Source organism: Hypanus sabinus, chromosome 6 (assembly GCF_030144855.1).
Source record: "Hypanus sabinus isolate sHypSab1 chromosome 6, sHypSab1.hap1, whole genome shotgun sequence".
NCBI lineage: Eukaryota > Metazoa > Chordata > Chondrichthyes > Myliobatiformes > Dasyatidae > Hypanus > Hypanus sabinus.
In genome coordinates this window covers 144,388,059-144,402,581 of record NC_082711.1, presented here as the reverse complement: position 1 = coordinate 144,402,581, position 14,523 = coordinate 144,388,059, and the positions used below count along the sequence as shown (strand labels likewise).

Genomic DNA, 14,523 nt, shown 5'->3' with positions numbered 1-14,523 from the left:
CCCCCCCAAATCCCTCCACCCTGCACAAAGAATAAACAAAAACGGAACAGGTACAACGACCCCCCAAATCCCTCCACCCTGCACAAAGAATAAACAAAAACAGAACAGGTACAACGACCCCCCCAAATCCCTCCACCCTGCACAAAGAATAAACAAAAACAGAACAGGTACAACGACCCCCCCCCAAATCCCTCCACCCTGCACAAAGAATAAACAAAAACAGAACAGGTACAACGACCCCCCAAATCCCTCCACCCTGCACAAAGAATAAACAAAAACGGAACCGGTACAACGACCCCCCCCCCCAAATCCCTCCACCCTGCACAAAGAATAAACAAAAACAGAACAGGTACAACGACCCCCCCAAATCCCTCCACCCTGCACAAAGAATAAACAAAAACAGAACAGGTACAACGACCCCCCAAATCCCTCCACCCTGCACAAAGAATAAACAAAAACAGAACAGGTACAACGACCCCCCCCCCCAAATCCCTCCACCCTGCACAAAGAATAAACAAAAACGGAACAGGTACAACGACCCCCCCCCCAAATCCCTCCACCCTGCACAAAGAATAAACAAAAACAGAACAGGTACAACGACCCCCCCAAATCCCTCCACCCTGCACAAAGAATAAACAAAAACAGAACAGGTACAACGACCCCCCCAAATCCCTCCACCCTGCACAAAGAATAAACAAAAACAGAACAGGTACAACGACCCCCCAAATCCCTCCACCCTGCACAAAGAATAAACAAAAATAGAACAGGTACAACGACCCCCCCCCTCCAAATCCCTCCACCCTGCACAAAGAATAAACAAAAAATGGAACAGGTACAACGACCCCCCCCCTCCAAATCCCTCCAACCTGCACAAAGAATAAACAAAAACAGAACAGGTAGAACGACCCCCCCCAAATCCCTCCACCCTGCACAAAGAATAAACAAAAACAGAACAGGTACAACGACCCCCCAAATCCCTCCACCCTGCACAAAGAATAAACAAAAACAGAACAGGTACAACGACCCCCCCAAATCCCTCCACCCTGCACAAAGAATAAACAAAAACAGAACAGGTACAACGACCCCCCCCCCAAATCCCTCCATCCTGCACAAAGAATAAACAAAAACGGAACAGGTACAATGACCCCCCCAAATCCCTCCACCCTGCACAAAGAATAAACAAAAACAGAACAGGTACAACGACCCCCCCCCAAATCCCTCCACCCTGCACAAAGAATAAACAAAAACAGAACAGGTACAACGACCCCCGAAATCCCTCCACCCTGCACAAAGAATAAACAAAAACGGAACCGGTACAACGACCCCCCCCCAAATCCCTCCACCCTGCACAAAGAATAAACAAAAACAGAACAGGTACAACGACCCCCCCAAATCCCTCCACCCTGCACAAAGAATAAACAAAAACAGAACAGGTACAACGACCCCCCAAATCCCTCCACCCTGCACAAAGAATAAACAAAAACAGAACAGGTACAACGACCCCCCCCCCCAAATCCCTCCACCCTGCACAAAGAATAAACAAAAACAGAACAGGTACAACGACCCCCCCCCCCAAATCCCTCCACCCTGCACAAAGAATAAACAAAAACGGAACAGGTACAATGACCCCCCCAAATCCCTCCACCCTGCACAAAGAATAAACAAAAACAGAACAGGTACAACGACCCCCCCCCAAATCCCTCCACCCTGCACAAAGAATAAACAAAAACAGAACAGGTACAACGACCCCCCAAATCCCTCCACCCTGCACAAAGAATAAACAAAAACGGAACCGGTACAACGACCCCCCCCCAAATCCCTCCACCCTGCACAAAGAATAAACAAAAACAGAACAGGTACAACGACCCCCCCAAATCCCTCCACCCTGCACAAAGAATAAACAAAAACAGAACAGGTACAACGACCCCCCCCCCAAATCCCTCCACCCTGCACAAAGAATAAACAAAAACAGAACAGGTACAACGACCCCCCCCCCAAATCCCTCCACCCTGCACAAAGAATAAACAAGAACAGAACAGGTACAACGACCCCCCCAAATCCCTCCACCCTGCACAAAGAATAAACAAAAACAGAACAGGTACAACGACCCCCCAAATCCCTCCACCCTGCACAAAGAATAAACAAAAACAGAACAGGTACAACGACCCCCCCAAATCCCTCCACCCTGCACAAAGAATAAACAAAAACAGAACAGGTACAACGACCCCCCCCCTCCAAATCCCTCCACCCTGCACAAAGAATAAACAAAAACAGAACAGGTACAACGACCCCCCCAAATCCCTCCACCCTGCACAAAGAATAAACAAAAACAGAACAGGTACAACGACCCCCCCAAATCCCTCCACCCTGCACAAAGAATAAACAAAAACAGAACAGGTACAACGACCCCCCCAAATCCCTCCACCCTGCACAAAGAATAAACAAAAACAGAACAGGTACAACGACCCCCCCCCCCCAAATCCCTCCACCCTGCACAAAGAATAAACAAAAACGGAACAGGTACAACGACCCCCCCCCCCAAATCCCTCCACCCTGCACAAAGAATAAACAAAAACAGAACAGGTACAACGACCCCCCCCCCAAATCCCTCCACCCTGCACAAAGAATAAACAGAAACAGAACAGGTACAAAGACCCCCCCAAATCCCTCCACCCTGCACAAAGAGTAAACAAAAACGGAACAGGTACAACGACCCCCCCCCAAATCCCTCCACCCTGCACAAAGAATAAACAAAAACAGAACAGGTACAACGACCCCCCCCCAAATCCCTCCACCCTGCACAAAGAATAAACAAAAACAGAACAGGTACAACGACCCCCCCCAAATCCCTCCACCCTGCACAAAGAATAAACAAAAACGGAACCGGTACAACGACCCCCCAAATCCCTCCACCCTGCACAAAGAATAAGCAAAAACAGAACAGGTACAACGACCCCCCCCTCCAAATCCCTCCACCCTGCACAAAGAATAAACAAAAACAGAACAGGTACAACGACCCCCCCAAATCCCTCCAACCTGCACAAAGAATAAACAAAAACAGAACAGGTACAATGACACCCCAAATCCCTCCACCCTGCACAAAGAATAAACAAAAACAGAACAGGTACAACGACCCCCCAAATCCCTCCACCCTGCACAAAGAATAAACAAAAACAGAACAGGTACAATGACACCCCAAATCCCTCCACCCTGCACAAAGAATAAACAAAAACAGAACAGGTACAACGACCCCCCAAATCCCTCCACCCTGCACAAAGAATAAACAAAAACAGAACAGGTACAACGACCCCCCCCCCAAATCCCTCCACCCTGCACACAGAATAAACAAAAACAGAACAGGTACAACGACCCCCCAAATCCCTCCACCCTGCACACAGAATAAACAAAAACAGAACAGGTACAACGACCCCCCCCCTCCCCCACACACAAAAAAATGAGAAATATTGGGTGAAAAACACAGAACACAAGAAATGCCATAAGACTGAAAAATGTCCACAGTCCAAGCCCACATCCAAAACGCAGAAAACATGGGCCACATTCTCTTCTCCACAGCGATTTTAAAAAGGCAGTCTCTCCTCTTCGTAGCAGAGCAATTTCAGCAGCGATAGAAAGACAGGCGTTTCGATCTCCCTCGTCACTTTAATCGGCAAACAATTGGTATCCTGATATACCAATAATTGGTATCCTGTCGGGGCTTGCTTGTTTTCTTGCTCCTGTCTGCCCCTGCATCCTGGCCCTGAACACCCAGCTCTCCTGGCTGGTTTTTGTCTAGAATCTGCGCTGGATTCTGATGGCCGGATTGTGCAGTCCATCTCTTGGGCAACAAAGCAGCGGAGTATTATTCCTTTCCGCAGTGATTCTGCCATGTGTATGGTTCCTGTTCTGTGGCACCGAGCGAGTGTGGCAGACTGCCTGTTGGTTTAGATTCAGATAGAGAGTGGTCCTGATTTTCACCACCCCCGCTGGGATCCATCACTCTCGGCAGTGCTGGCCAGAAGGATTCCTGGCAGGAATCCCTGACAGTCTCCCTGAGGATGAACATGTTAATATGTTATGGCTGCTGCTGGAGAACACAACATTCATCACCAGGGAAGTTTTTGGATGACCCGCAACCAGCTGCATATTTAGCGAGGAGATGGTCTGTGATTCACACCCTGCAGGACGGGCGAAGAAAGAAAAACAATCTGCATTTCAAACCCCTTTTAGGAATAACTGTGTCTGCTGTGGTAATCACAATGAAATATTGTTAATGAGTCTTCCTGGCAGCTTCCATACAGACTTGATTTATGGTGAAGTTTGAGCTCCATTGATCCCTCAGCCCTTGAGGGGCGGGATTGTTTTCTTGGGTCTAGTGAGCTGGTGTACTCTCGTCTCTCCCCTCCCATCCTACATGACCTTCCTCCGTTTTAACTGAAGTTAAGGACATCAAATACATTTTCACTATTGTGCATTCCGGGCTTTCTCTCGGACTGGGGGTTGTGGAATGGCAGTGATGGGGTGAGGGTGTGAGGCACGGATCATGTGGCTGTCTCTGGAGAAGTGTAGAACGTAGCAGAGTTCTGGTCTGGAGCTCTCCACAACGTGCTGTGAGAGGCTATCAACTTCCCTGTGCATTTGCTGGGTTGCAGGGGATTTTCAATCTTAGCTGTGTGAGTGCTGAGTGCTTCTTGTGCTGACCCCTGTGGCAGAGAGGATGTAAGGGTCTCCCTCCACTTGAGCATCCCACCCACAAACACTGCGATGCCATGTTTTGTAAATACAGCAGCCATTGTATGTTGCTGCTGTCAGTCTGCACTGAGTGGTGTCGAAGGATGACTTTAATTTCTGCTGATCCTTTTGAAAACCCATACCATCACTTTTCCCCAGTTTCACGGTTTTTTTTTTGAGTGGGACCAAAATCATATCCATCTATGCTTAATGCACTAAATGGGGTGAATCTAGTTTCTTGGCACAGATTGAGACACCATTGGCATAAAGGCTTGGTGTTAACAGGCATAAAGAGTAGGTGTTCAAAGTGAAACCACTAAGATGTTGTAACATACTTTGATGATAAAGCACTATTGTTAAACATTGAGAAATGCCTTGCCTACATTTTTCTTTTGAGTTCAAATGGTGTTAACTGCTTACAAGAAGTGAATTTTATCTATAAATCCTATTCCTAAATGATGCACCATCAATAACTCACACTGAGACGTAGGCGAGATATCGGCTTTTATTGACTGGAAGAAGGAACCAGGAGTGAGTATCTATCATACAAGGTCTTGGAGACTGAGGCCGAGCGTCAGGCCTCAGATCGCCTTTATACAGGGGCCTGTGGGAGGAGCCACAGGAGCAGTCAGCAGGGGGCGTGTCCAGACAGGCACATAGTTCACCACACTAAACATGATGATGGTGTGTGTGTGTGTGTGTGTGTCCCCGAGTACGATGTGCACATGCACGGAGGCTATGTGATGTGTTCACACTGATGACAGAGCCATGCTTCAGTGTGGCTTTATGGGCCACCTTTTCCTTGGAAGCAGCACCCAGGAATTGAAGTTGCGGATTGATTTAAAGGAAGGTCCCGGTTTTAACATTTTATCTATAGTGACAGTCTGACTGTGATCTTCAGTCCTCCGTAGTACATCAGATCTTCCTGTTTGTACTTTCCAACCCCACCCAGTCTTCATAGCTTTCTCCCTGAATCCTTTGAACCGAGATTAACAGCCTACTCTTGTTCCTAATACACCTCCACCCTCATCTTGAATTTCTCCTTTGCTCCCCTTTGTACGTCTGTTTGCTCCTCACCTCCCTCATCTCCTGACTCCTCCTTATCTTTGCATCCAAATCTTTTCCCATTTAAGTGGTTGGAAAACTGACTTCCCTTGCTGAATCATGAGACTCTGAAGATAATTTTAATGTAATACATATTTATCCTATAAAGAAAATGGTTGCTGTACCTAATTACAAAATAGTGCATGAGCTCATTTCATCATGATGCTGAATAGCAAGTATTGAGTGCATGCTTATTACATTAATTATAAATAAGTACTGTATATCTGGTATAATTGTAGATTTAATTGTTCAGTTGAAATGTCATTGTAACATTTAATAGTGATTTTTTTTACCACTTTCAGTGCTAGTTTTAGTTTTTGAAAACAGCAGAATTATGTATAATTATTCTTTCGTTAATGTTCAGTTTCCCTGAAGCTTGAAGACAGATTAGTGATCAGTATTAATTTGAAATCAGCCTTCTTTGAAACATGAGCAGAAAACAAGATTATCATTTTTATAATAGTCAGCTGGATTAAATGTTCTAAACACGAGATGTTCTAAACGTTCTAAATGTTCTAAACAGTATCCACAGATACTGGAAAGTCAAAGCAACACACACAAAATGCTGGAGGAACTCAGCAGGTCAGGCAGCGTCTATAGAAATGAATAGCTGGTGTTTCGGGCTGAGACCCTTCCTCAGTAATGAGGAGGAAGGAGGGGGGTGCCAGAACAAAAAAAGTTGGGGGTGGGGGAAAGGAGATCAGATGAAAGGTGATGGGTGAAGCCAGGTGGATGGGAAAGGTCAAGGGCTGGAGAAGGGGAAACCTGATAGAGGAGAGTGAACCATAGAAGGAGGAGTGGACTGGGGGAAGTAATAGGCTGCTGAAAAGAGGTAAAAGGTCAGAATGGGGAATGGGTGGGGGGTGGAATTTGTTTACCAGAAGGAGAAATCGATGTTAGTGCCATCTGGTTGGAGACCACACAGACAGACCGAAAGGTGCTTCTCCTCTACCCTGAGAGTGGCTTCGCCTTGACCCAGGAGAGGCCATGTCAGAATGGGAATGGGAATTAAAATGTTTGACCAGTGGGAATCTCTCCCTGTACAGGATGGGGCGTGGGTGCTTGACGAAGCAGTTCCCCAGTTTATGATGGGTCTCATCAATATAGACGAGACCGCATCGGGAGCACTAGACAATAGACAAGCCCAGTAGATTCACAGGTGAAGTGTTGCCTCACCGGGGCGGACTGCCTGGGACCATGAACAGGGACGAGAGAGGAGATGTCCGGGCGGGTATAGCACTTGGACCACTTGCAGGGATAAGAGTTGGAAGGGATTAGATAATGACCTTTTATATTCAGTACCCAAGATGTGATTCTGCCCACAGTGATGGCCATTCCTGTGCTTTATATACTCCAACAGAACCATGCGGATGACTTTGACGAATGTAGCTCAGTTCCTGTGTTGCAAAGGCATTGGCTGGAATATTGTATGCAGAGCTGTTGTGAGGAATGGAAAACATCGTGCACCTTTCAACTCTACTATAACTCACTGTCTTGAGCAGAATAATAAAACTAAACCTGTTGCATATGATAAAGATTCTGCTGCTGTATAATACATGACATAGAAACCAAATAGCTATAGTCTGCAAAGTCCTTGATAGGAACTATGAACTCAGTTTCAGTTTACCTGTTCTGTCTCTTGGTCCTAAATTGTCGTTGATTGGTGCAGGTGCAGCAACATGTTAGGAAGGGAAGTGTTTTATTACGATAGAGGATACAGCACAGTAATGATGAAATCTCACTATGAGTCTGCAAGGTTTTGACGAGACATTATTATTTTAGTCTCCTTATTGAGCAGTTCAGTAGGTTGATTCCTGCGGTGGGGACGGGAGCCTGGTCTTCGGAGGAGATTGAGAGGATTGGGGCCCGTAGAGCTGTGTGGCAGAGTGACACGAAGGTGGAAGGATTTCTACTCCGAATGCTGTGAATCGCTACCCCAGAAGTCATGCAAGGCAGAGGCATGGCTTTGGGCTGTGTAGGATTCAAAGCCTGTGAGGTCAGGCCGATCAAAAATCAGAACAGCCACAATCTTACTGAATGGTGGAGCGTGTGACCAGCTCCTGTCTCTGGTTCTTGTGTTTTGTGTTCTTTCACTTGTATGTAAGCCTACACTGAAATGTGGAAGATTGCAATGAAAAATTATATACCTAAACTCATTAGATACATGGTGTTTTTGAAATATTATAGGATGTTGTTGCATTGTAACTATTAGCAATTGTATTTGACTTCTTAAGCATCTCTAATGGGATTATCTCCCTCCTTCTCTATTCATGTAAACATGATATAATACCTTTGCTTATTCTTTCTCTATGCCTCAGTCTCTGTGTAAGTATGCACATCAGATATGGTTTCATCTACGTGTAAAATTCCTTACCTTTACATCAACAGCACAAGGAGGAGAGGCAGTAGGCAGCACCTGTAGGATTTGACCGATGTATTTAACATGCGAATTGGTGAGCAAAGTCTCCCTACTCATTTCCACAGGACCCGGAGAAAGAGTATGTCGGCTTTGCCACGCTACCCAGCCAGGTTCATCGCAAGTCTGTCAAGAAAGGGTTTGATTTCACACTGCTGGTGGCAGGTAAAATAGTTTGTTGGAATATGTTCTCTGTCTTGTGTTTGACGTTTGCAGATGATTTAATTGCAGACTGACTTTAATAACCCTGTCCTTTATTCTAGGACATAAAGGAATATGTAAATAAGGTGATAAATCTGGTCTGAATTAATGCAACACTGGATAGGTGCTAAGTATGCCTATTAGGTATTAAGCCCTGGTTAAATGATCTGCATAATAACAGACCTGAAATAAACCCATTTTATGTAAGTAGTTCCTGAATAAACTTGACCTGTATACGAAGTCATGATCTGCATAGAATAATGTATATTTCTGCAACTATACATCCTCCACCACCTCCTGTACTACATGTCCTCCTGGATGGTCTCCTTGACCAAAGTACTGGGTCAGTGTTTCCCTATCCCCTCCTCCCTTGTGCACATGTATGTAGGCAGCAGGTTTTTTGTATCGTTTGGACAAGGTCAAAGGCATAAGCACGTCCTTGATCTCCGTTCCTGTTGCTGCACAGTTGCTGATCACTGACTAAATGGATTGAATTGACTTTATTTCTTGCATTCTTCACATACACGAGGAGTGAAAATCTTTGTTAGCTTCTTGACGGAACTCCGTGGCACCTGTCCCGTCCCTTGATGCGGCATCATGTTTGTGACTCTGACTCCAGCTCAACATGCCCGAACCAAAGTTCCTTATGATACAGGCGCCAACTCCGTAGAAGAGGACAGCACAGGAACAGGCTATTCAGCCCACAGTGTTGTGCTGAACCAGCTGGAGCAGATCGAATGCATCTAAGTACTAATTCCTCCTAACTTCACAACGTCCATATCCCTCCATCTTCCTTACATCCATGTGCCTAGCCAAACGTCTCTTAAAAGCCTCTAATGTATTTGTCTCTGCCACCACACCAGACATCCACCACTCTCTGTGTAAAGAGCTATGATGTATGAAGATCCCTGTGGTGAACAGACCCTAGTTACACTGTGATGAATCACATAAATGGGCCATGATTACTGTGAATGCTCCCACAGTAACTGCCTTGTCATCCCAATCTATTAAATAATCTATATTGATTGTATGTATTTTTATTCTCCTGTAAGTTGTAGGAAAAACACTATCTCCTGGTTGAAGATAAGAAATAAATCATTATGAATATTGAAGACACTAAGTAACACATCTGTTCTATTTTGGCCTGAATGTCCATGCTGACTAAATCCCTGTCTTTGTCACTCTTTCTGCTCTCCACTTCTGTGTGAATGACAGCTTGTATGAACAAAACTTAAATACTTAAGTACATTTTTAAATCATTGAAAATTACTCATTTACAGAATCAGCCTTTGCTGACATTAATTACTGCCTATTAAGGTAACAGGTTATAACTGATGATTTACAAGTTAACCCTAATGCCAGGCAGCTTGTTTGATTTTGACTGAACTATAAAGGATACTAGATTTCAAAGTTTAAGATCTAAATACAGATCTAAATTAAATTTTAGAATGAGGCCAATTACTCAACAATTCCCTGCAGGTAAAAATCCCAACACTTGTTGCAAGCTGTAACCTCTAGGCATTAACTGAGATCCAAGAGCCACGTTGAATTGGCAACACACACAAAATGCTGGAGGAACTCTGCAGGTCAGGCAGCATCTGTGGAAAAGAGTAAATAGTGGACATCTCAGGCCAAGACCCCCCTTCAGGACTGAGAATGGAGAGAGAATTAGTACTGGTTTTAGGCACTGGACATTTTATAGGGATGTGCAAGCAGAAAAGAGAGAATTCTTCCCAAAAAGGAAAGGAATTTAGTAACTTTATTTCAAGCCAAACAGAAGTCAAGTGTATAATGAACGTACCAGTTTCCAAATGTATGACTGATCCTGAACGTGAATCAGTCTGGTCTACTTACATTGTGATGTTCTTGCAGGAGAATCAGGCCTTGGGAAATCAACCCTGGTCAATAGCCTTTTCCTAACAGACTTGTACAAGGAGAAGGATTTCCTCAACACAGAAGGTTGGTGTTAGACATCATTGTAAATCATTTGTACTGTTATTTAAGGTCAGTCCCACTTCCACCCCAACCCTGGTACAAACCCAATTTATCTAATTTCCTCTTGTAACCAAAGCCCTCCATTTCAGGCGACATCCTGATGAATCTCTTCTGAAATTTTCTCTAATGCTACCACATCTTTCCTGTAGTGTAACGACTAGAACTATGCACAATGCTCCAAGTGTATCCTAACTAATGCTTTGTACAGCTGCCTCAGCCTATGAAGGCAGGTATGCCAAATGTCATCTTCATTGCCCTGACCTCTTCTGTCACTATTTTCAAGGCAATATGAAATTGCTCCCCAATGTCTGTCTGTATTTCATTACTCCTAAGGTCCCTGCTGTTGACTGTGTATAGCCTATCAGTATTAAACATTCCCAAGTGCATTATCTCGCACTTGTCAGGATTAAATTCCATCTGCCACCATTCTGCCTAACTTTCTAGCTGATCTACAGTACTGTGCAAAAGTCTTAGGCACATGTAAAAATAATCTGTAAGGCAAAGATGTTTTCAAAAATAATAAAATGAAAAGTTTTTAAATATCAAAAATACCACTGGGCTCCGTGTTTTTGGTGAGTTCAGAGCTGATAACAGTATTGGGTTCTTCTGACTTAGGAGAAAAATCATTTTGATGTATCTCTCGTGTGCTGCACTCAGTTTCCATGGCTGACCACTGCATTTCTGGTCCCCAACCTTGCCGGTTTCTTTGTACTTCTTCAGAAGAGCTTGGGTAGCACATCTTGAGACTCCCATCTGCTGCAGAATTCCTGCTTGGGAAAGACCTCACTGATACAGGATGACCGCCTTGTGCTTTGTTGCCTTGCTCACTCTTGCCATGGTGTAAGAACTGAAGGTTAAACTGTCACATCTGCCACACCCTCACTTTTTGCTTGGTTATCCTTTGCCCACTGTGATTCCTTCTACGCCCATTTCTGCTTCAGTTATCAGTTTAGTTCGCTTAACTCGTTAACTCATTGATCAGCTTTTATTTGAAAAGTGGTCCATTACTATATGTGTTACTATCTTCAGTGAAATACAAAACAACCCTCTGTAGCATTTAATGTTTTGGAAAATGAATGTTTGGAAAGCTAAGATTTGCTTTTTTCTACTGACACACTAATGCAGAAGACAAAAAATAAACATCTAAAACAAAACTTATGTAAATAAATCGAGGGTGCTTAAGACTTTGGCACAGTACTCCATATCCCTCTGTATCCTTAGACAACCTCCTACAGGTCCACCAGTGTTTCACGTTAACAGCAAACACACTAATTAGACTATTGACATTCTCATCCAAGTCATTATATATGCAGTTGACAAACAGCAAAGATTCCGACATCAGTCTTTGTGGTATATCACTGGTTACAGACTGCCAGTCAGAAAAACACCCCTTAACCACTCTCCTTTGCCTCCTGTCACGAAGCCAAATGTGGACCCACGTTTCCAACGCACCTTGGATCCCATATACTTCTTCACTATCTTTTCATGTAGACCTTGTCAACGGCTTTGCTAAAGTCATGTAAATCACATATCCTACCCTGCCTTAATTAATTTTCTTAGTTCCCTCCTCAGAAAACTCAATCACTATGTAAGACAGGACTCCCTCTGCTAAGCTGACTCCTACTCATTCCCTATCTTTCCAAGTGATCATCAGTCATGTTCCTTAGAAATTTCTCCAATAATTTCCAATGAAGTGTAGAAACTGGAAAAGTTGTAGATATCTGTTATTTCTCAATCCAACTCTTAGATATAGACATGAGGCAGGATTGGGGTAACAGAATTGGGGTATTCAGCCAACCAAGTCTACTCCGTATCGGCGGATTTATTATCTCTCTCAACCCCATTCTCCCTGTAACCCTGGTGCCATTACTAATCAATTACTTATCAACCACCTCTTTAACTATACCACGTGACACGGCTTCCACAGCCACTTGTGGCAGTGAATTCCACAGATTCGCCACCTTCTGACTAAAGAAATTCTTCCTCGCCTCTGTTTTAATGGGACACATCCTTACTTTCTGAGGCTGTGCCCTGGTCCTTGATTTCCCCCCCCACCCCATTGGAAATGCCCTCTCCAGGTCCACTCTATATAGGCCATTCAATATTCCATGTTTCAGTGAGATCCCCACTCATTCTTCTAAACTCCAGCGAGTACAGGCGCAGAGCCATTAAACACTCCTCATATTTATAAGAAATATTTGGTGTTGGTTTTGAAAGCAATTACCACTTTTGAGTGCAGTGTCACTCCAAAGTTTTCTTGGGTAGGTTCAAATGCAGGATAATTCCGTGACCACACTGCCAAATTCCTACATTACAAATAGGAGTATTCCATTATGAAATCAGACTTTCCGTTCTAATTCTCCAAAATTCAGTTGCCCAATTTGATATGAATCTGGTAGTATTTTAGACAGATCCACTCTATGGAACTGTCAAGCAATTGAAAGAGGACTCTTTAAATACAACCAATAAAGAATTTCGTGATGATTTCAAAGGGTCAAAGGGCTAACAAAAGGTCAAAGGTCTAAAGAGTCTTCTCATTGGATTTAATTATTCACCTGCTGCACTAACTTGGCCTTCAATGTTGTCCAGAGAGGATCACCCAGACAGTTGAGATCACCAAACATTCGGTGGAGATTGAGGAGAAAGGGATCAGACTCCGACTCACAATTGTGGACACGCCAGGGTTTGGTGATGCGGTCAATAACCAGGAATGGTATGTTAAACTCGCTGCTTGAGATGGAAGCTTAAATTAAACATTCATGTTAGATGGGATACAGTGATTTGAGTTCTGACTGCATGAAATAGAAGGTCTGATTTCTGTCCTTGGACCATACTGGGTTAGTTGTCGTTGCCTAGGTTAAGTGTAAGGGAATTGTGCATGGACTTAGCAAGCTTGGTTAAAGAGGGAAGCGTATAGCCAGTGCTGAGCAGTGTATACAAATAGGCATTTGTTGAGAACCTAATTGGTCTTTATTGTGATGCCTTCCATATTGGTGTAACATGCTGGGACACCATGAAGCCAGATGGATATACAGAGCCTTTGGGAAATTATTATCACCTGTAGAACTGTGTCCCAGCAAGGATCAGTGCATGCAGTAAATGAATGTGTAATGATTTTGCAGCCAGGTGATGCAGGAAAGAAAGAATCACAAATTCCATCTCTACTTTGAACCATTCTGTTGAAGAAGTGGTTTGCGTCTCTCACACTTTCCCGTCTTCTGATTTGAAAGGCCTTTTTTAAAAAAAAATGTCATCTGCCTGGATCCTAAAACCAGGGCCAAATGTCAGTACTTGAGAATTTCTAGTGATAATATGGAAACTGGAGCCAGTTACCATCAGAAAATTAGAGAAATCCTAAGTGCAAGAAGACTGGATTCCTTTTACTTCTGCCGAGAATAGTGAAGCCAAACTTCTTGTTGGTGAAGAGAGATGAAGTAGTGGTTTACAGAACCTGTATCAAGCATAGTAGGCTGGAGTGCTGAGGGTGGGGAGGGCATAGTCTTACAAATCTCTGTTATTTTCAGAGAACAGGCAAACTGGAAAACCAGGTTGACTGTGTTGGGCATTCTGATGCTGGAAATTAAAATGTATTTATCCCCTTGAATGTGAATAAACCCTCAGAGAGGGGAAAAAAAAAGTTTGCTGAGTTATCAACTCAGTTGCTTTCTACTTTGGGCATAATAATAATAATTATTATTATTATCCTCCCTAGCCAAATGATGTGATTCACCCAACGATAGATTATTATTAATGTTATTGAACTTGCTTTGATATGCCTTTGACGTGCTTGGTTATAGCTTAGTTCACGTTCACATTCTTCTTACTACTGTGTCTCTTTGCTCTTTGCAGAAGTTAACTTAAAATTACCAGCCCTTCCTGGTCATGACCTCTTAATTTGGTATACTGCAGTTGATGCTTCCAACTTTCCCTGAGTTACTCCCAATGCAGTGTCACATGACTGAGAGCCAATGACTTTCACTGTCCCTGCTGCAGTACAATCAACCTCTTCTCCCTTATTCCCGTTCTCCAATAAAATAGTGGCACTGGAGGCACTTCCAAAACCACATGGCTGTTGTCAT

General features: G+C 43.8%; 1 protein-coding gene and 1 long non-coding RNA gene across 11 annotated transcripts in view; both read left to right on the top strand.

Moving 5' to 3' along the window:
• The window catches only part of LOC132395918 (septin-4-like), a 111,459-nt gene that overhangs the window by 52,847 nt on the left and 44,089 nt on the right, over nucleotides 1-14,523 (top strand). For all 10 annotated transcript variants that reach the window (XM_059973116.1, XM_059973121.1, XM_059973120.1 and 7 more), the window contains 3 exons: nucleotides 8,317-8,413; nucleotides 10,322-10,408; nucleotides 13,034-13,157. In XM_059973116.1, the coding sequence (XP_059829099.1) occupies nucleotides 8,317-8,413; nucleotides 10,322-10,408; nucleotides 13,034-13,157 (308 nt within the window). The remainder of the gene's footprint in view (nucleotides 1-8,316; nucleotides 8,414-10,321; nucleotides 10,409-13,033; nucleotides 13,158-14,523) is intronic.
• Nucleotides 1,277-1,915, top strand: LOC132395916 (uncharacterized). The gene is made up of 2 exons (XR_009512784.1): nucleotides 1,277-1,313; nucleotides 1,738-1,915. It is a non-coding gene; the product is annotated as an uncharacterized LOC132395916 (long non-coding RNA).